The sequence below is a fragment of the Leuresthes tenuis genome, unplaced genomic scaffold, assembly GCF_036924035.1.
Source record: "Leuresthes tenuis unplaced genomic scaffold, fLeuTen1.0.hap1 SCAF_5, whole genome shotgun sequence".
Classification (NCBI taxonomy): domain Eukaryota; kingdom Metazoa; phylum Chordata; class Actinopteri; order Atheriniformes; family Atherinopsidae; genus Leuresthes; species Leuresthes tenuis.
Window position 1 is genome coordinate 28,113,550 of NW_027325359.1, and position 20,456 is coordinate 28,134,005.

The 20,456-nt window shown below is 41.7% G+C and overlaps 1 protein-coding gene across 2 annotated transcripts in view; it reads left to right on the forward strand.

Moving 5' to 3' along the window:
* bcar1 (BCAR1 scaffold protein, Cas family member) overlaps positions 1–20,456 on the forward strand; it is a 66,279-nt gene that overhangs the window by 43,702 nt on the left and 2,121 nt on the right. For both annotated transcript variants that reach the window (XM_072386551.1, XM_072386550.1), the window contains exons 3-7: positions 9,565–9,714; positions 13,501–13,596; positions 17,116–17,505; positions 18,254–19,126; positions 19,768–19,857. In XM_072386551.1, the coding sequence (XP_072242652.1) occupies positions 9,565–9,714; positions 13,501–13,596; positions 17,116–17,505; positions 18,254–19,126; positions 19,768–19,857 (1,599 nt within the window). The remainder of the gene's footprint in view (positions 1–9,564; positions 9,715–13,500; positions 13,597–17,115; positions 17,506–18,253; positions 19,127–19,767; positions 19,858–20,456) is intronic.

Genomic DNA, 20,456 nt, shown 5'->3' on the forward strand with positions numbered 1-20,456 from the left:
GCATGCCTCAGTTTTCTTAGTCAGCTATTAGTCTCGCTTACAGTCAGCACTATGCCTCTAAGGTGTCAAATCAGAGCACCTGGGAAAATCCTTTTATTTTTAACCTGGTTTTGTGCATGAGGGCATTTTCTACTTATTCCTCTGTACCACAAAGTTGTATTTAGGTCCAGATCAAAAAAGAGAGACATATTGTTGCATCCTGGACAAGAGTTTTTAGCCTCTGACAACAGCAGCTGTACCTTTCCTTCCAGTTGTGAAACCTTCCTGAGACTTCACAAACTGACATGTCTGCATGTACGAAGGAACGCCTCCTTCATGTAAATCACTGTAAAACTGATCTGTTGGTCATTTCAGTTCATTTATCCAACACAAACCAGGGTGTGATGATGGATGACCAGTCCTCATGCTGCATCTGTTTCTTTCCAACATCAGTAGATGAGGTCGTATCTGCCACCAACCCCTGCTGATTGGCTGAAAACTGGCTCAAGCTGGGAGAAACTGACCAATCATAATGAAGTACAAAGTGGCAAAAACTATAATAGAAAAAGTTCAGATATGGACTGAGCCTAACATACAGCATGTTAAAGATAAATCAGTCCAAATGCCGTCTGTGTTGTTATGAACGTTCAGTTCATGTGAGGTGAGAAGTACAGCAGCTCATGGGAAAATAGAGCAAGTTTTCACTGAGACTGTGACACAGAAACCTCTCCATTCTGAAACAGCTGAGGTAACAAAATGATTCTCAAATTCAACAGTGGATTCAAAATATCCAGACAGCTGTAAGTTCACGACCAAGACAGGGGAAGGCTGCTGTTTAACAAATTATATTTTCATTTTATCTGTATCTTAGAAACTGAGTCTGCATGACAGCTTACGAATACAAGCATCTTAGCTCCTGAATATAACCTGAATATACTCAAAAACATCCTGATGATATTTGATGTGGCAGACATTTGATAAAGAGAAGGAGTATGTGTGTGTGTGTGTGTGTGTGTGTGTGTGTAGCATCATATGTGGCTTGTTTGGTTTCTTTAAATTTCAACAGCTTATTTTCTCTGTAGGTTGGGATGTTATGTGTGTGAATACAGTAAATGTCTACTGACAATGAAAATGTTACTGATGATATTATCGTCATGGACAGATATTAACTATCTAACATCTCTCTAGTCGATTTCAGTGCCCAGTTGTCTCTGCTCCTTTGCTACTGATGTAAAATCACTATTTCTTGATCAGTTTTTGATCAGTTGAGCATCATGTACATTTCCATTACAATTTGCAGCTTCTACTGCTAAAAATAAACTGCATCCTACACACCGGACCTTTAAAGCTCTTTAAAGTGAGACCCTTGTAAGTCTTGATAAGATTATTGTTAACAAGTTCAATAGATTAAGGTTGCGTGTCTTATTAAAAGCATCATAAACACCATGACTGATGGGCCAGAACAAAGAACTACTTGCATCATAGGCTGGGGGCAGGAACATGGAGAGCAATCAGATCAACAAAAATCTTGTGACTGCCATGACAGAAAGAAATCTGGAGCCAATGTAGCACTCAGTCACCTTTACTCAAGAGAAAGCAGTTGAGCTGCAACATGCATGTGAAGTGGAAGCAGCATCCCTCTGATCACTGTGAAACAACCTGCATGACTCCCTTTGTATGGCCGTTCATAGATTCCTCTTGGGGGTCATGAACGCAGTGGGCATTGTAAGGGCCGCTTACAAACACTAGCTAGACTTGTTTGTTGCACTGTGGTCATCTACAGAAACTGAGAATAAATCAGACAGAAGGTCAAAAGATATTAGAGGAAAAATTCTTCTTTCATCTTCTTTCAATCTTTCACTATCTACTAGCTATCCACAAGCAGTGGTGATGGCTCCTCCACATTTGCCCCACCCCTAATTGCGCTCCGCTACACTCAACACACACACACACACACCCAGAGGGAGCTAGAGTGACAAGGGGGAAGTCTTCCTACAGCCCTGTTTCCCCGCCTTAGCCTGGGCACCGGGGGGTTCCTAGCTCTATGTCTGGGCTTGCTGTGTCGCCAGGGGTGTGTCCACTGTGCCTTGGGCGGGGGTAGGGGCTGGACCAGGGGCCGGGTGCCACATGGCCCCTGGAGACCTCTGAATGAGTGAGTGTGTGTCTTTGTGATGTGGACATGGTTGTCCACAGTTGGGCCTAGGTTTGGGACTCGTTATCGTCTGGCTCGCCTGTGCTGCTCCTTGTTGGGAGTGTGCTCACCCTCTCCTCGCCCCTTCCCTCTGCTCCCTGCTGTTTATGGGATGGGCACATTTTGGGTTCAGGAGCCTTGGGCATCGGGATGGGTGCTGGCACTGGGGGCGGCTGTCTGGGGTTGCCCGGTCGGGTGGAGGTGTGGTCTTCGGGCACATGGGGCTCTTGGTCCCACACTTGACTCATGCTGCCACTCCTGGTTCCCTGGCTACGTCTGGGGGCCCTTCCTGTCTGCTCCTGATCTCTGGAGTGGGGGTGGCTGTGGCCCCCTTCCCCCCTTTATAAACCACAATTCATGTAAAACCGTTGCCATATATTTTGCATGCACATACACACACACACAAACACACGCATGCACACCCACTTATTCACTCACGTGCTCACTCTACAGTTGCAACGTCACTTTGTGGCTTTAATAATATTCAGTGACCATAGTTAAATTTCCATGTTTGTTGCTGTTTCTTTCTTTCTTTTTGTTCGTGTTTTCCTTCTTTAATCCTTTTGCAGGTGGCCCTGCTCGTAGCTGTTGTGTTTTATTTTCCTGCACAGATGCAGCAGCTGCTTTATGGTTCTATCTCCTTTCTTTTCTTCTCACTTTCCTTCTTTATTTCATTTCCCTTCACAAACTAACTTTAAATGATAACAAATATATATGCATGTATATATTTACAATGATGCTGCAAACTATGATGAGAATACTGGCTTTGTGGCCTTTGGCTTTGCTGATGCCTGTGCCTTTAAGTGAGGCAAAAAATCCATGTATGGACTTGGACAGCCCAGCCAGGTACTATGATCCTGCTCTTCTCATGCAGAATATGTTTAGGCATCACATCTTTACGGTCAGTACCAAAAGGCACAGCACAAAATTTTACACCTGAAAGGTGTGGACACAGTGATCTTTGACCCCGCTGACCCCGCTCTGTCATTTTCCGTGGCCTACCACTTTGTGGCTGAGCTGCTGTCGTTCCCAGTCACTTTGTTATAATACCAATGACAGCTGACTGTGGAATATTTAGCAGCGAGGAAATTTCACGATGTCGATTGTTTCTGCTGTGATCACTGTATCAAAAAAAGGTTTTGAATCAATCAAATTCCAAAGCGCTTTTCTGTACCTATTTTTTTTTTTTTATTTTAGTCAGAGTTAAACAGGCATGTACCATGTTGGTGGTCCATGAAGTCGTTCAACTACTTCTGCAATGTGGAATGTGTCTCTTTCTCTGCATGCCCTGTGAACACACAGTCTCTAAAAACAGCAAACAATATGGCGTGTTATGGCAGGAGTGTATTGTCACTGCCCCCACCCTCCACCTACACTAAGCTGTGACCCTGCACTGCTGCTCTGTTTCTCTCTCTGTGTGTGTGTGTGTGTGTGTGTGTGTGTGTGTGTGTGTGTGTGTGTGTGTGTGTGCGTGTGCGTGTGCGTGTGCGTGTGCGTGTGTGTGACCACATGCCCTACATAGCTGGCATGGTTTCAACAGCTCCAACATTCTCATTCATTCTTTCTTGTGATAGCTGCTCTTGCCTGTTTTTACTTCTTCAAGTTTTCTTTTTTGAGAAAGAACAACATCAGCGACCACACCACTGAGCGGCCTGGTTATTAGTGTGGTTATTATGACTTTTTTGTTGTTATTTTGAGATGAAAGTTGTTTTAGAATGTTTGAGAATATGAATGGCCTTAGGGGCTGAGCTGGCACCGGGCCCTTTGATGCTTTTGTCATGTGTTAGGCGTGTGGCACACTGAAAAACAGGAAGACCTGCAGAGAAGAGCGTTTGTACGGCTAACTATTGTAATAGTTTAAAAAACATTTGAAACTTCCTGTGCGATTTCTCCTTGTGTTGTTGTCTTACATGTGCCAGAGGGCAGTAGTTTAAGTCGGTGATGACCAGAGAACTCGTTGTGGCTGCCAGTTTGACATTGTTCCAACTCTCTGTTTGAGTTTGTACGTGAAGAGCATCTTAGCACTGCATGATGTGTGACCCAGAACCCGGCATCTTCTTGCTTCTTTCATTGTAGGGTGAGTGTGTCTGGGCTGTTTTAAACCATCAGCCAGCTGTTTGCACTGCTGTACATGTGCTACTTCAAGAATGCTTTCCCCCCCTGTATTTCCATTAAAAGAAATTTGTTGTTATTCAAATAGAAATAAGTCCACTTCCTGTGACTCTTCTACAATCAAAAACATGTAAAGTATTGGGAATGTGTGTGTGCTACTGCATCAGACAGCTGTAAATTCACGTTGGCAGTGGAAATGGTGTCTAATGAACAGACAGTTGTGACTGTGGAAGTCAGTGTTAGTCTCTCCTTCCTGCTTAATCCACTCCGAGTTGTTATCTCCACAGCAGGCAGAAACAGAGTAGAGAGTAGAGTGAAAGATCTGTATATCAGGATCTGAAGGAGTTCAGTATGTCCACTCGATCAAAAAAACCACCACACCCTCCAACTGTAATTATGTTCCATCTATTTTTACCTCCTTTTCTCTTTGAACTTCCCATCTGTGCCGTAAGGATCCAGTTGTTGTCTCCATCAGTTGAATATTCTCTACTGCAGTTGCATATGTAAGTGTGTTTTTCTCTGCGTGTGGTTCAAGCGGTTCTTTTGAGTATTTAAGACTGGGCCACATTTAAGAACTGCACCAGATACTATGGAGGAGATTTCATCCAGATTTATCATTTGTCGTCAGTATCAGGCAGAGAAAGAGAGAAATAATATTTAAGAGAAGATGAGGATGGAGGGACGTTGCTCAGAGCAAAGGTCAACTTTTGACAATGACTTCTGAAAAACAGGAAACAAAGGAAAAAATACTAAATCGTGCCACATATAGTGCGTCACAGTGTGTGTGCATATCTGCATTCATTTCTCCTTCAACTGAATTCGTGTGAATGCAATTTAATGTTGGCAGGTCAGAGTAGCTGCTGCTTTATGAGGCCACTGATTTATTCTGAGGGCATGACACAGAGTTTATCTTTGGTGGATATTTAGGTCACATCTTCTGAAAGTATATGGCCTTCCTCAGGCCAGGTTTCTGTGTGAGACGTAAGAAGCAAAGCAGCACATGAACTGTTAAATGCGCCGAGAGTTGTCTCGTGTGTTGAGCTTATCAGAGCTAGAGAATCAAAATCAAGAAATTTATCTGAAGGCCAAACTTATTTAACACAAGTCTAGTTTGGTGAAATGAACTGGAACATGACCCAGGGACTTTCTAGCAGGAAGTTCAAGGCTCCCTCTTCACATTTACTCTATATATCACTCTCTCTTTGTTGCAGCACCTCACTGAAGCAGACTGAGTCTGAATGTTGTGCTTAAAGACTTTCAGAAAGTTCTACTGACCGAGCAGGGGCAGTCTGGGGGGAGATCACTATACCTTGGTACGCTGTGTGCCTCCAAAGGTTCTTAGTCCGTAGGAAAATGTAGTTTCTCTTTGACCCTTCAGGTTTTTTATTTCAGGTGGTTATTACTGTGATAAAGCTACATGAAAGCAAGCAAAGTGCTCACACTGACTCTGCAAGAATGGCTGTGTATCAGCCCTGACATGTCACTGATGCCAAACTGTTAGGAAGTAGATTATAGGGACACACAAGAACCATCATCTCATAAAAAGTAAGATTGGAGCCCCAAATCTGTGTTTCTAAACGGAGAATCCGTTTTGTTGACGTGTTGGAGTAGCTATCTGCAGCCAGGTGTATTGACATGTTTCTCTAACACTATATCCTGTGACCCAGCCTTGACCCAAATTCTGTTAGAATGTCAGTTTCATTGCCATTACTCAAACGTTTCATCATACTTCATTAAAAAACCTGCTTCTTTGTCACCAGTTTGGAGCTATTGACCAGATACTTGTGACCTCATTATATGAAAGGATCAAAGAGAGGTGTCGGTTTTTTATAGTTCTGTGTTTAGGACAAACAGCTCCTTTTACAAACAAGACCACCCCGGACCACCATGTTTCGAAGCAGCTATCAAGAAGTAGGTTAACACGTCTGCAGTTCTATAAATCTTTACCAAGTTGCATAAGCCAGCAGGCTGCAGTGACAAAAAGCCTGTGTCATTTCTGGTGGCCCTTTCACACACGAGTACATGATGCTAATGGATTCATTAATCTGTTAAAGTGGTGACAGCCAGTCATTCACATATCTGTCACTTTCCTGTTAATGTTCCTCACAGCTTCACTGAGACGTAAGAAGGTGATGGAAACTGTGTGTGTGATATTTGCAGGAGGTTGGGCAGTCCATGAAGTGTAGTATATTAGTCCTCATATCTTTACAGTTTACTCCCAACAACACGCTGTAGCACTATAATGATTCAGAAATGTGCCAGGCGTGCAGGGGTTGTGTAAAACATGACGGTGATGGATTGAAGCAGCTGAGGAGCTCACTCTTCCATATGTTGAACATTTTTGAATACTCAGTGTAATGGTTGTAGTAGCTGTGCAGTTGTTATCAACTTGAAGAAAAGGTGATGCTTATCTCACCTGAGGACACCAGATTCCACCTAACAAACACAGAGCATTGTGTTCAACTAAGCTGAAGTGCATGGAGCAGTGAGAAGTACCCATATGTGGTCAGAGAGCAGAAGCTGCAGCTTCAACACTTTTCTCTCGTTCCTTTGGCTGCTGGTGAAACTGACTCAGTGCAGCAGCTGGATACTGCAGGTGAAACCAGAGGAGGATTCAAGTTTAAACATTTATTTCTTTTATATGGTGACCTGTCAGATTCCTCTGAACAGCTGATCATGAGCCTCCACTGTCAGTGCGGTTACATGCGGGCAATCGGATCAGATTAATGGCTAAATTACTATAAGACTGAGTTATTCATCTCATGTAACAAGCTTAATCCGACAAGAAATCGAATCGGATCGGGTTACTTGCGATCGAATTAAGACCCCGGGATAACTCGATCCGATTGCCCACTTAACGTGCCCGGAGACGACAGTGGATAGGATAGAGTGTTCTGCGCATGCTCGAGATTTTTTCCCGCGATCGTCACCCGGAAGTCGAAGGAGACGATATTACTGTTGTTGTCGCTGTCGTCAGAAAGAAACAATCAACTCGATGGAGAATGCGCCGTTGTGCATCGTGTTTGTTCCATAACCAGCTCATCACAAATGTAGAGGGACGTAGCTTCATCTTGCTCTTCGTTCGCCATCTTTCTAATGCCTGAGTTTTGTTGTTGTTGTTGGTGAAGACGTCAACAGGAAGTGGCTCTATTAGCGATAGTTGAAATGGGTACAGCGCCACCTATCGTACCGGGGTATGACATGCTTTGTGCCAGTGATTCGATTAATTCACCGCCATATATTCAAGGATAATTACTCTCAGATAAGGAGCATAACCAAACTATAGCTATAATCAAGTTAATCTCATCATGTAAACCCACTGAGCGCAGCTCAAATGGTGTGGGAAACCATGAATATATTATTTATTATAAAAGTGAAACAAATATTTTCTGTAAAATGTAACTGCTGATTGACCGGGAACCTTTTAATCAGGGGCAGCCCCAGCTGATTGGTTAGCTTCTCTAACTGAGTGCTGTAGGTGCAACCAAAGGCACAGCATACACTGTGGAACACGACAAATGTATGTTAGCTGTAGCACATTGAAGATCCTGTAAGGGAACCAAATGAGATTAAAAAAATATTGACACACACACACACACTTTTACACACACACAGGGAGTAGGATGTTTCTGTCTGGGTGACAACTGATCCATGTCTTTAATCTCTGAATGGGATTAAAAGACTCAGCAGACAATTAGTACTGCTGGACCTTACACACACACACACACACACACACACACACACACACACACACACACACATCCACTTAGCATTAGTGTGTAGATGTGTTTCTATTCTTTAGGGTTCAAACAGACAAGTGATCAATAACATTGGCTATTTATTAGGCTAGTAGTGTGTGTGTGTGTGTGTGTACATGAGCGAGAGAAAGAGAGACAGCATCATCTGGCTACAAACCAAGTGTTGTCAATACCAATGGAAACCTTTTGACAGTGAGGAACAGACTGTTTGACTGTGTGTGTGTGAGAGAGAGAGACACACACAGAGAGAATTACATGAATGATTGAATGAATATACATGCAAAGCAAAGACCTACCACTGTTTAGGAATTAGTTCTTACTATAACTCCTGTAAAGTAAAGTAAAGTAAAATCAGTTTGTGTTACACACATGTTAAATAGATGATTTTATTATCTGTGTATGCCTGTGTCACAACACACCTCTGACAGCCGGGGAGCTCTGGGAGTGTCCATTAATTAGGACTGGAGCTGATCCAGCTTCATGGAACTTAAGAGGAAAACTATGTTGTCTACTCAGCTGAGAAGGAAATCAGCTTTCTCTTAGCAGTTTCTAGTTCAGTGATAGAGGAGGTCACAGTTTCCTGTGGAAAAAAAAAAGCACAATCATCAAACTTGTAATTTTATGGTTATTAATTATTTTGAAGGCATTTGTGTCTTCAACCACTAGCTCACAACAAACATTTTTGTATTTATTCCCTCAAAATTTTCCCCAAAAGAGCGAATATGTGGTGTTCATAGCGTGCACAATATTTTTAGTTAGAAATGTACCTTTTACCTTTGTCAATAATGCAGCAAATTAGTGGCCAAAATCGTAAATGAAAGAGACTCAGGCTGCAGTTGTGGTGGTCAGCATGTGGCTGTCTTTTTGCTGCAGTTTGTTTGGTGAGGACAGGATGATGTAAGGACACTAAGTGGGTTAGGTTTTTTGGGTTGTGGTTTCCCAGACTAACCAGTTGACTTTGCACTTAAACCATTTAACACAGAGTTTAAACAGGCACACAATAGGGCAGCCCAGTTCTCACGACATCTGCCACTGGAGCCCTGCTCTGTTTTTATTGGCCCTGTGTGTGACTGTGTCAGCGCCATGTCGGAATGAAAGTGAGCAACCTTTAGTCTCTGTTCATTCGCTGTCAACACAATATACTTTCATTCAAAAATGAAAAAAAAAAAAAAAGTTTCTCTTCCCCCTCTGTCTGATGAAAGAGGCCGCAGAGACTTAGTTTTTAACCGCAGGCCTGTAGGCTGCCACTGTCACATGAATGCATTCTCAATAAGTTTTTGGGTGTCATAAGAAATAAGGAGTTTGGTCTTTAACCTGTTTACTGTATATATATATATATATATATATGTGTGTGTGTGTATATGTACCTTTTCTCCAGCTGTTAATATCAATATAAAATGTATCTGGTAGTGTTCCATCCATCCTCTGACCCTCAGTCTGATTTTTGTTGTGTAATCATAGATCCTGTTGATACTTTTTCTTGTTTCTAACCTGCCTTTCCTGTTTCTGGGCTTCTTTGTCAAGGTGATAGTTCCGACTCGTGTTGGACAGATTTATGTGTACGACACAGTGAAAGCAGACCAGGAGGAGTATGACGTCCCGCCCAGACATCAGCCTCCTACTCAGCAGGACATATACGATGTGCCACCCACCCGCCAGCAATACAGCACACAGGTCAGACAGCTCTGTGTGAGTTGGAGTAATCTGGACTGAATGGGTTCCTGTCAGTGTGATTACTCCAATTCCTTATCTATCTTATTACCATTTCTCAGGATGATTCATATTCATTGATCATCACATGTAATCTTTTGATGCAGTGACAACCTGATGCATGATATGTTGCCTGCTACCTTAGATAACAGAAATCATACAGTGTGAAAAGTTATTTTAGCCATTTGATTCCATTCAGATTTACTTATAAAGCGCCAAATCCCAACAATGTCATCTCAAGGCACTTCAAATATGCAGTCCAATTGAAGCCAATACATTACTACCATTCTTAGTAGTAAAGTATTGTATAGAGCAGCGAAAGCTGCATTACCTGTAGATGCACGTGTTCTGTTGTGTGTACTAAAATACAGTCCAGAGACCATGAGATTAAACTCCAAAACTCCGTTTCTCCATTACTAAAAAGTTATTGTTGTTATGTACTATCATCATTGTTTTGTCTGTTGGGACATCAACCTTACTTCATGCAGACTTGGTTTTAAGGGTCAAACTGAGAAGAAAGTTGCGATTTATGTTTAGGCGGTCATTCATAAATATGTACTCCACATACATTATGCATTGCTTTTCTCTGCAGTCGCTCACGGGTGAACTTATCAGGAACAGTGTGGGATTCAGTGTCTTGTTCAAAGACACTTTGGCATGTGAACACACTGGGGATTAAACCACCAACCTTCCAGTTGGAAGACAACTACTCTACCAGCTGGGTCAAAGCCACCCCTCATCACATGTACAACACATCTGGGTATCATTCATTCAGTCTATTTTCAAAATTAAATAAAATATTTAAAAAAAACACTTGAAAGATCAGAATCCCCGCTATCAAAACATATTTTCATCATCATCAAAAGTTCGATGTTTCCATGGCAATGCAACGAACAGCATTCAGTTTGTGCTTCTGTAATAGCAAATACATGACTCGACAGGTTTTATATTAAAGCCTGTTAATAATTCAAATGGATGAAGCAGATTAAAAGAGAGACATCTTTGTGACACTGAGTTTATAGGCATCTCTAACACATTCATCTTGCTACGTGGCCTGCAACCCTCAGGTTCGTGCACGCTGAATCAATGAAATTCCAGACTTCACCTGGATTGTGCATGTTTTCATCATGCTGATCCAGCATAACTTCCGGGTCATGGTAATTGTCTCGGATGAGAAAACTAAAATAGAAACCGAGCTTTCGTTATCTGTTTTTTTTTTCCATTTTGGACAAGAATATGATTATTGAAAAAAAAAACTTAAATCAGGTTATCATTCGTTCTTTCCATTTTCAATTGCCAATCAAAAATCAATTAATGAAAAATTTACTGGTTATTTTGTTTTTCATTATAACACCAAATACGAAAAAAAAAGCCTGTTTTTTAATATTTCACTTTTAGGCTCAGATCAAAAATACGAAATGGAAAAACAGGCACCAGGACAGAATCTTATTTTAATATTTAATTGGTCGGGTTTACGTGACCCGGAAGTTTGGTCAGGCTGCTCAGCGTCGGAGGCTGCACAAGCGCCCAACAACAACCAATCAGATCGCGAGCTACAGCACAATCAATCTGCTCACGCAGCATTCATCGAGCACGATGACTATACAGTATTTTTGTAAATAAAGTGGTTAGTTGAGCTGCTTGAAATTTTTAATTGCAAGTTACTGCTAACGTTAGCTTAGCTAGTTTGTTGATACAAAAGGCATATTTTTTCAGTATTCCGTTAGCTACTTTCAAGAGTGACTGGAGAAATTAGTGCCTTGCAGGCTAATTATTGGGATAATGATGATTTCATATTGCATGTCATTATTCAATCAGCTACCTTCAAGGCTGACTGCAGAGATTAGTGCCTTGCAGGCTTATTATTATTATTCCGCATTTCTTTCTTTCTATAGAAGTCTATGGGAGTGTCGCCACTCTCTTTTTACACCACTCTGGACATATATACATAAACGCCGCACTGACTGCTGCTGCTCACTAGAGGGGCGTGCCTACAGGGCGGTCATCTTGGAACAGTGCCACTTGCTCCTACATTACATCTATAGCGGAATGATGTTTCTACACAATAAAAATGATCATAAATCACTCAGTTGTAAAGCTGTAAAACTTCCGCGTGGTTTGTTTGTTAAACGTCAGACAGACAGACAGACATAGATAAAACGAAAAGAACCCAGAAAAGATCAGGTGTATTCAGATCTTTATTTAAAGAACTTATATAAAATATTCAACTTAGTATTTCCATTTTACCCAAGTAGCATTCAAGCCTGTCTTTCAGCTCTTCATTTATGAGGTTTTTCCTCCCTCAGATCCTCGGGAAGAGCGTGCACATTTTCTTCGCCCTTCGCTCCCGGAGCATGCTTTTCCCCTTCTCCCACTCCAGACCCTCCACTCTAACAAGACCTTCTCTAAGACTGGCCTTTAGAACAGTGGGGGAAGTAGGCAAAGCATAATTGTGGTCCTAGTGGAAAGAGGCATGGAAATATGTAAGGGATAATGCCCAACGAGATGTCCATTATTAGACTTCCAGACTTCAACGTTATCAAATTCACCAAATAAGTTAAAATGAATGATATCACTCATGTTTTTGTCTGTCTTGCCTGTTGAGATAAATAAACTGTGAAATAACTTTGAGTCTCTGTTGCCATGGTTACCAACTAGCATTTGAGCCAGCGCAATAATTTAGATCTGTCATCAGGCAATTTGACTGAAATGTCTTTCCTTGGTATCCATTATCACTTTTTAACCTACACCCTCCAGCTCTCATGATGCTCTCATGTCTTTGAAAAATATTACATGCAAATACAAAAACATTAGAATGAGGTTCAGCTTCAGGGAAATGCTGAGACAAGTCCACTGGAAGAAATTTAAATGATGATAAAACTGAATGTATTGTGTTCGAGGATACTGTGACAGCTGACTTAAGCACCTTGTCTTCAAAGCTCAGTTCAACCGTCAGAAATCTGGGAGTGACCTTTGACAGTCATCTGAGGTTTGACAAACAAATTAACAATGTTGTCAGGACTAGTTTTTTCCAGTTGTGTCTCCTGGCTAAAGTTAAATGTTTTCAAGCCGTCACGATCCTGAGAAAGCCATCCATGCCCTGATAAGTTCAAGGTTAGACTACTGCAATGCACTTTATGTCGGCATCTCCCAGACTTCTCTCAGTCACCTTCAACTTGTGCAAAATGCTGCTGCCCGTCTTTTAACCAACACTAACAGACGTATGCATATCCCTCCTGTTCTTAACTCCCTTCATTGGCTTCCTGTCCTTTATAGAATTGATTTTAAACTTTTAATGATTGTTCTTAAAGCTCTTAACCCTCGCCCCATCGTATTTATCTGAGCTTTTAACTATCCGTAATCCTGGTAGAGCTCTGAGGTCAACAAATACAAAATACAAGCACTGAGGTGACCGAGCCTTTTGATGACACTTTTATCTTATCTTATTCAATTTTGTTGTATTTTATTGCTTTTACATTTCTTTTATTGTTTTTTTACTTATTGTTTTCTTTATTTATTATCTGCTGTAAAGCACTTTGGTACACCGAAATGGATTGTTGTAAAGGGCTGTATAAATAAAGTACATTTACATTTTATTTACATTTACTCTCTTCTGGTCTCTTATCTTTTTCTGTGGTTACCTTCCTTTGCTCCCTCTTATAGCTTATTTTGTCCTCTTCCCAGTTTTGTGTAGGTTGAGTCTGTTGTGAGTAAAAACACATTTTCATGTCTGTCTTCCTCTATGTTTAGGTGTACGACACTCCTCCCATGGTGGTGAAGGGCCCCTCAGGTGGTCAAGATATATATGACACCCCCACAAGCTCAGACAAGAACCCACAGCAGACTGTAAGGCTTTGGATTTGTTATAAAACATTGTTTTTGCAACTGCTTCATTGTTGAAAGTTATGTTTTATGTATATATTTAATAAATGCATTGCATATTATACGTCCTAGGTTATCCATAAGTAGAGCAGGGTAAGATGAGCATTCTTTTTTACTAATGTGGTCCTCAGCATAAGAGAAAAATAGGCAGAAGTGAAACAAAGCCTCTTATCAATTTGAATAATAATAATTCGAGTTTTTAAGATATGGCCAAGTTAGGGACAAGTTGACCTCGGTCAGTGGATAAGTTGCAGTGATTGGGGGTAAACTGACCATCGAACGGAGTCTTAGTCAAACCCATGAGAAAAATGCATGAGATAACTTGCCCCTTTGTAAAACAAAAACAGATTATTAAATCAGTTTCACAGATAGTTAAACAAAAGTAGACAGACGATAGTCATAAAACTGAAAGATTGTTGAATAAAACTGGATAAATACTAGGTTGAATGAAAAGACAATATAACTGAAACTAACACATGTTGTCAGGTAATGAGTCTAAGACTAAATCAAAAACTGATGCACAGATTAACATTGATCGTCATGATATAAAACTTTTATTCACCTTGACCGTAACAGCAACCACAGCTTTAATAACAGTGCAAGTGACAGTTCAACGTTCCATTCATCAAGGCTGCAGTGAAATGGGAATTATTACTTCTTTCTTGCAGTCTGTTCAAATGATTTCTTTCTTTGTCAGTTTTTAAAGAAATTATACATGTATACAGTCTGATAGAAATGATGGGTGCTTCCAAAATAAACAGTAAAACGTGCATGGTTGTCAATTTAGAGGGAATAGGTCAACTTATCCATTGGCTTATTTTACCCCACTTTCCCTAGAATGTGAATTGTTGCAAATATGCACTTACCAGAAAATACAGGAGCCTCCAAAAGTGGGTCATGAATGTCTGAATGGCATTTCATGACCACTTGTCATCACACAGTAAGATATCTTTCTCTGCACGACAAATGTCTGCTTGCTGGCGGCTGCATGTCTGCCACATATAAAAATGGAATTCAGTTGATCCAGTAGTTATTCAGATATTCACTCTTGATCAAAGTATTTTTGTTAGTTTGTCTGCTAACTTAAAATGAAATGTACAAAATATATATGCAAAGGTTGGACAGAATAATTGAAACATCATGTTCATTTATAATTTTATCATTTAATGGGTTGCCAGCAATACACATTTCAGTATTTCAAGGGGTAGAGTCAAAGAAGTTGTGGACAGTGGTTAGAAGAATTTAAATCCATTCTTCAAGCAGAATCTGATTAAACTCTTTCAGAAAATATGAAGAGGGGAAGCTATTCCTTATCTGCTGCTCCAAAACACACTGGAGATGATTTTAAGATCTAGTGACTGAGAGGCCAGTCCAAGTGTTTGACATCACTTCTCTGCTCTTCATGCCACTTCTGTGAATCTGTGCATTGGTGATTATTATCGTAGAATATAGCACCACCCCGGGGAAACAGTTGATCTCCCAAAATTGACAAATGCTTAAAAGTGACCCCATCATGCAATGTAAAGCACTGAGGGACTTCTATAATATAGCTACTGAAACCATCATAGAAGCACCTGACAGTTGGCTTCAGGCAACCGAGATTAAAGGCTGATTTTGGCATCCCACTTACTTCAAGCATTAACATGATTTGTCAGAGAAGATTACACTCTTCCACTGGTCCATTGTCCACCTCTCATGGTTTTTGCACCATTTTATGTGTTACACTGTTCAGTAATATTGAAAAGAAGAGGTATGGCATTTTTATAAGTTCTTGATATACTATTTTGGAGGAAAGTGGGTTGCAAGATGTTTGTTTAACTGTGCAGTCACTTTAGTAGCTGTCGCTCTGTGGTCACCATTCAGAGTTATACTTCCCAGAGCTATTTATTTCCTCTTGCAGACATACTAGTTTGTCAGTGTTTGTTACCAAGGGCCAGTCCATTCATACCCCAACACTCTGTTCTCTATAGAAGTCAGAAAGGTCACAAATCTTTATTTCTACTGATGCACAGAGTGGTAAAACCGGTTTTAGATACTGCATAAAGTAAAGTATAGGCTGTCTGCTGCACACACACACACACACACACACACACATATATATATATATATATATATATACACTATATTGCCAAAAGTATTTGCTCATGTTCTTTACACGCATATGAACTTCAGTGACATCCCATTCTTAATCCATAGGGTTTAATATGACGTCGGCCCACCCTTTGCAGCTATAACAGCTTCGACTCTTCTGGACAAGCTTTCCACAAGGTTTAGGAGTGTGTTTATGGGAATCTTTGATCATTCTTCCAGAAGCTCATTTGTGAGGTCAGACACTGATGTTGGACAGAAGGCCTGGCTCACAGTCTCTGCTCTAATTCATCCCAAAGGTGTTCTATCAGGTTGAGGTCAGGACTCTGTGCAGGCCAGTCAAGTTCTTCCTCACCAAACTGGCTCAACCGTGTCTTTATGGATCTTGTTTTGTGCACTGGTGCACAGTCATGTTGGAGCAAGAAGGGACCGTCCCCAAACTGTTTCCACAAAGTTGGGAGCATGAAATGGTCCAAAATCTCTTGGTATGCTAAAGCATTTGGAGTTCCTTTCACCGGAACTAAGGTGCCCTGCCCAGCTCCTGAAGAACAACCCCACACCATAATCCCCCCTCCACCAAACTTTACACTTGGCACAATGCAGTCAGACAAGTACCGTTCCCTTGGAAACCGCCAAACCCAGACTCCTCCATCAGATTGCCAGATGGAGAAGCGTGATTTCTCACTCCAGAGAACGCGTCTCCACTGCTCTAGAGTTCAGTGGCGGCGTGCTTTACACCTCTGCACCCGACGCTTTGCATCGCACTTGGTGATGTATGGCTTGGATGCAGCTGCTCGGCCATGGAAACCCATTCTATGAAGCTCTCTACGCACTGTTCTTGAGCTAATCTGAAGGCCACATGAAGTTTGGAGGTCTGTAGCGATTGACTCTGCAGAAAGTTGGTGACCTCTGCCCACTCTGCGCCTCAGCATCCACTGACCCCACTCTGTCATTTTACGTGGCCAACCACTTTGTGGCTGAGTTGCTGTCGTTCCCAATCGCTTCCACTTTGTTATAACACCACTGACAGCTGACTGTGGAATATTTAGTAGTGAGGAAATTTCACGGTACCACGCTGGAATTTACTGAGCTCCTGAGAGCGACCCATTCTTTCACAGATATGTGTAGAAGCAGTCTGCATGCTGAGGTTCTTGAATTTATACACCTGCGCCCATGAATGTGACTGGAAAACCTGCATTTAATTATTTGGATGGTTGAGTGAATACGTTTGGTAATATAGTGTATATATAAAATGTATGTACCACCGTATATAAATCTTTCCATGAGTTTATCATCTTGAGCCTAGCTAAAACGTGATTGAAAAGCCTACTGAAAATAAGCCACCATCCCACATTCACCATTTGTGAAAATATGTCTCTCCCTCTCTCTCTTAAGGTTTATGACTTCCCCCCATCTGTCAGCAAAGATGTTCCTGATGCTTACCCAGTCAGAGAGGAGACCTATGATGTACCACCTCACTTTGCCAAAATAAAACCCCAAGTCCCTGTCCCTTCTGGCCAGTACCTGCACAACAATGTCAGTGATGATGACGATGAGCCACCAATTCCAGAAGATGTATATGATGTCCCGCCCCCTATCCTGACTGACAAGCATCATCAAGGAGATGGAGGTGCAGTCAGCCAGGCCCTCCAGGAGATCTATGACATCCCAGCCAACCTGCGTCCAGGGGGTCACCCCACCCAGGATGTCTACGACTTCCCACGAGAAAGAGAGGAGAGAGGAGGAGAGAGGGGAGAACAGTACATCTACGATGTCCCACCACAGGTAAGACAGCCAGGGGGCTGCTGTCACGTTTTTAGTACCAAGTTCGTTAATCATATAACCAGCCAGGATGTGTGAGATCAGTTTCATCTCTGTGCCCCCATTATAGAGAAAAGTCTAGTTTTATTAAAGTAAGGCTAATGATCTTTGTGCATTTGTTTTATTCTGTTTCCTGACAAGTCTTAAACTGTAACAATCACCATCTTTATGGTGCACAGTCACCATGGTTACAAATATTGTTTCAGTAATAAGATTGAAATACTTTTACCTGCTTAAAAAAGAATCCAGTGGTTCAAAAACAATATGCACGACACTCTGCCCTGTGGTAACATGCCTCATCTCATCCATCTCCTTCAGCTGATCCAGCTGTCATTACCAAGTCCACCGTTTGAATCAGTAACTCCGTGTCATATAGAAATAGAATAGAATAGAAAAATACTTTATTTATATGTCATATAGCTCTCAGCATTACGGCATATGTGTCTGACATAATTTCTTGAATGATTGCTGTGTGGGTCGGTTTGTTCTCAGTGGGACCATAGACGAGTCTCAAGTTTATTCCTCCAGCATTAATCTGCAGTTTGCTGTGAAACAAGAAGGCTGCAGTAATGTTAATGTTCCACCTTCTGTCCTTTAGAGTTTTACTGCCTGTTTCTTCATCATGATCCTGATGAACACGTTATCTTCGGCCTGTTTGCTGTTTGCTCTGCCTGAGTCTCTGCATTATTTCATGCATTAATGTGTTTTGCAGGTTGTACGGGATGCTCAGTCTACCAGTGAGGAGCTCGCCATGTCTTTCAAGCGGCTGTCTGCTTCAAGCACAGGAAGCACACGGAGTAACCACTCTTCTTCATCACTAGACATGGTCCCTGTCCGTGACACTTGCTCGGTTTCTGGTCCTGGCTCCATTCCCGGGAAACCCCTCATCTTGGACCTTGATCAGGCCATGGAGCGCCTGTCTCGCCTCCAGCAAGCTGTGGAGTCCAGCGTTTCCCTTATGATGTCATTCATCACAGGCAACTGGAGAGGCCCTGCTCAGCTGGAGGGGAATCTGCCTGCCATTCATCAGGCTGCTGACCGGGTGCGTGCCACTGTTCGAGACTTTCTAGAATTCGCTCGGGGTGCTGTTGCGAATGCTGCGCAGGCCACGGACCGTTCACTGCAAACCAAACTGGGCCGTCAGGTGGGAAAGATGGAGGAAGTCTTTCAGAGTTTGATTCGACACAGTCAGGGATTAGACAGCATTTCTTGGTCACACACAGCACTCTCAACTCCACCACCAGGAGGGGATGACTTAGATCGACTAATTATGACTGCGAGAGGCATCCCTGATGATGCCAAGCAACTTGCCTCTTTTCTCCATGGTAACGCTTCGCTGCTTTTCAAAAGGACCAACCGGCAGCAACAACAGCTGCCTCTTCCTCCAATCCCAGGGGAGCTCAGCAGTCAAGTAACAGGATCAGGAAGTGGAAGCTACCAGGGTGGGGAAAAAGTGCATATTCAGTCCCGGCCCCTCCCCTCTCCCCCAAAGTTCACAGCTGCAGAGGAAGAGGAAGGTGTGGACAGGCCGTATGAGACCACAGAGGAAGGCTGGATGGAAGACTATGACTACGTACATTTACAGGTACACACACAATCACACAACATGTAAACGCTCACTGCAACACAAATGACTGTGTTACATGAAGCCAGTGAACAGTGAATGTGGACTGCAAAGACTGACTGTTCACTTTCTCTGTGATATGTCAAAGTCATTGACATGTGACCAGTGTTATTCCTTTGATCTCTTAAGTTTTGGGCTCATCAATGTCAACGAGACATGTACCTGGACCGATTTTGATTTACTCTTAAGTAGAACTTATTTATATAGGAGATCTTATTGAGTCATTTTATTAATTGGTATGATATTGTATGTCTGTGTGTACGTATTCAAGTCTGAAAAACAGCATGTATGGTGTATTACAAAAAACAAGATGAACTGCGGATGAGGATGGCCCTTAGACAGTCACTCTTTCTCACACACACACCTGTCCTAGTCATGCAAACTGAGTCGATCTGCTTTAAAATCTCTCAAGTCTGTATGTCTGTCAGCACAGCCAGGGAAGGTATGAAAGGAAACAGGAAGAGGTCCTATTTATCACCACTACTATGAGACCATAGCTGTGAATTACTCATGTTACCACAAATGATGCACAAACAGACTTGTTTTACATAAGTTATGAAGGTGTGTGCTGGAAGTGTAACTACTGTGTGTTGATCTGTCAGGGAAAGGAAGAGTTTGAGAAGAACCAAAGACAGCTGCTGGAGAAAGGCAACATTATCAGACACAACAAGACACAACTGGAACAGCAACAGGTATCTGTGTGTGTGTGTGTGTGTGTTCTCTAGGCTTCCCTGTTTTGTTCTGCTTGTTATTTGTTCTTCTCTCAGTTTGACTGAAAGAAAAATGACATGGTCACTTAAGCCTAGAGGAAGAATAATACATACACAAGAAAATATTCAGCAGAGATGATAAACACCAGTTATTGCTGGTGTTCTTTGTAAAGTGATTATACAGTGTTGTTATGTAATTATCCTCACTGTTCTTTTTTCTTAAATAGATTGTGCCGCATTGATAAACCCTATTGGAGCACATTATACACACCAGTCACTGTTCAGAGAATCTTGACAGCTATGCATGTTCACTTCCGTGTGTTTGCACGTATACTTTTCTCTTTGTACCAGTACATTAGCTTTTTCCCTGGTTGTCCTGTTGTCAAATGCTTCATTGGTTGGTGATAAGTAGGTCACTCACGTGTTAATTTAATTTCTGATGTTAATTATTAACAAGGACACAATTCACCTGAAAAAGACAAAAAAAAAAACATCATGACATTACTGTTAATGATGAGAAGAAAAATAGAAAGTCTTCTTTCTCTGTTGCCTTTTCTTTGGTTAATAGTCTGGACTTTGGA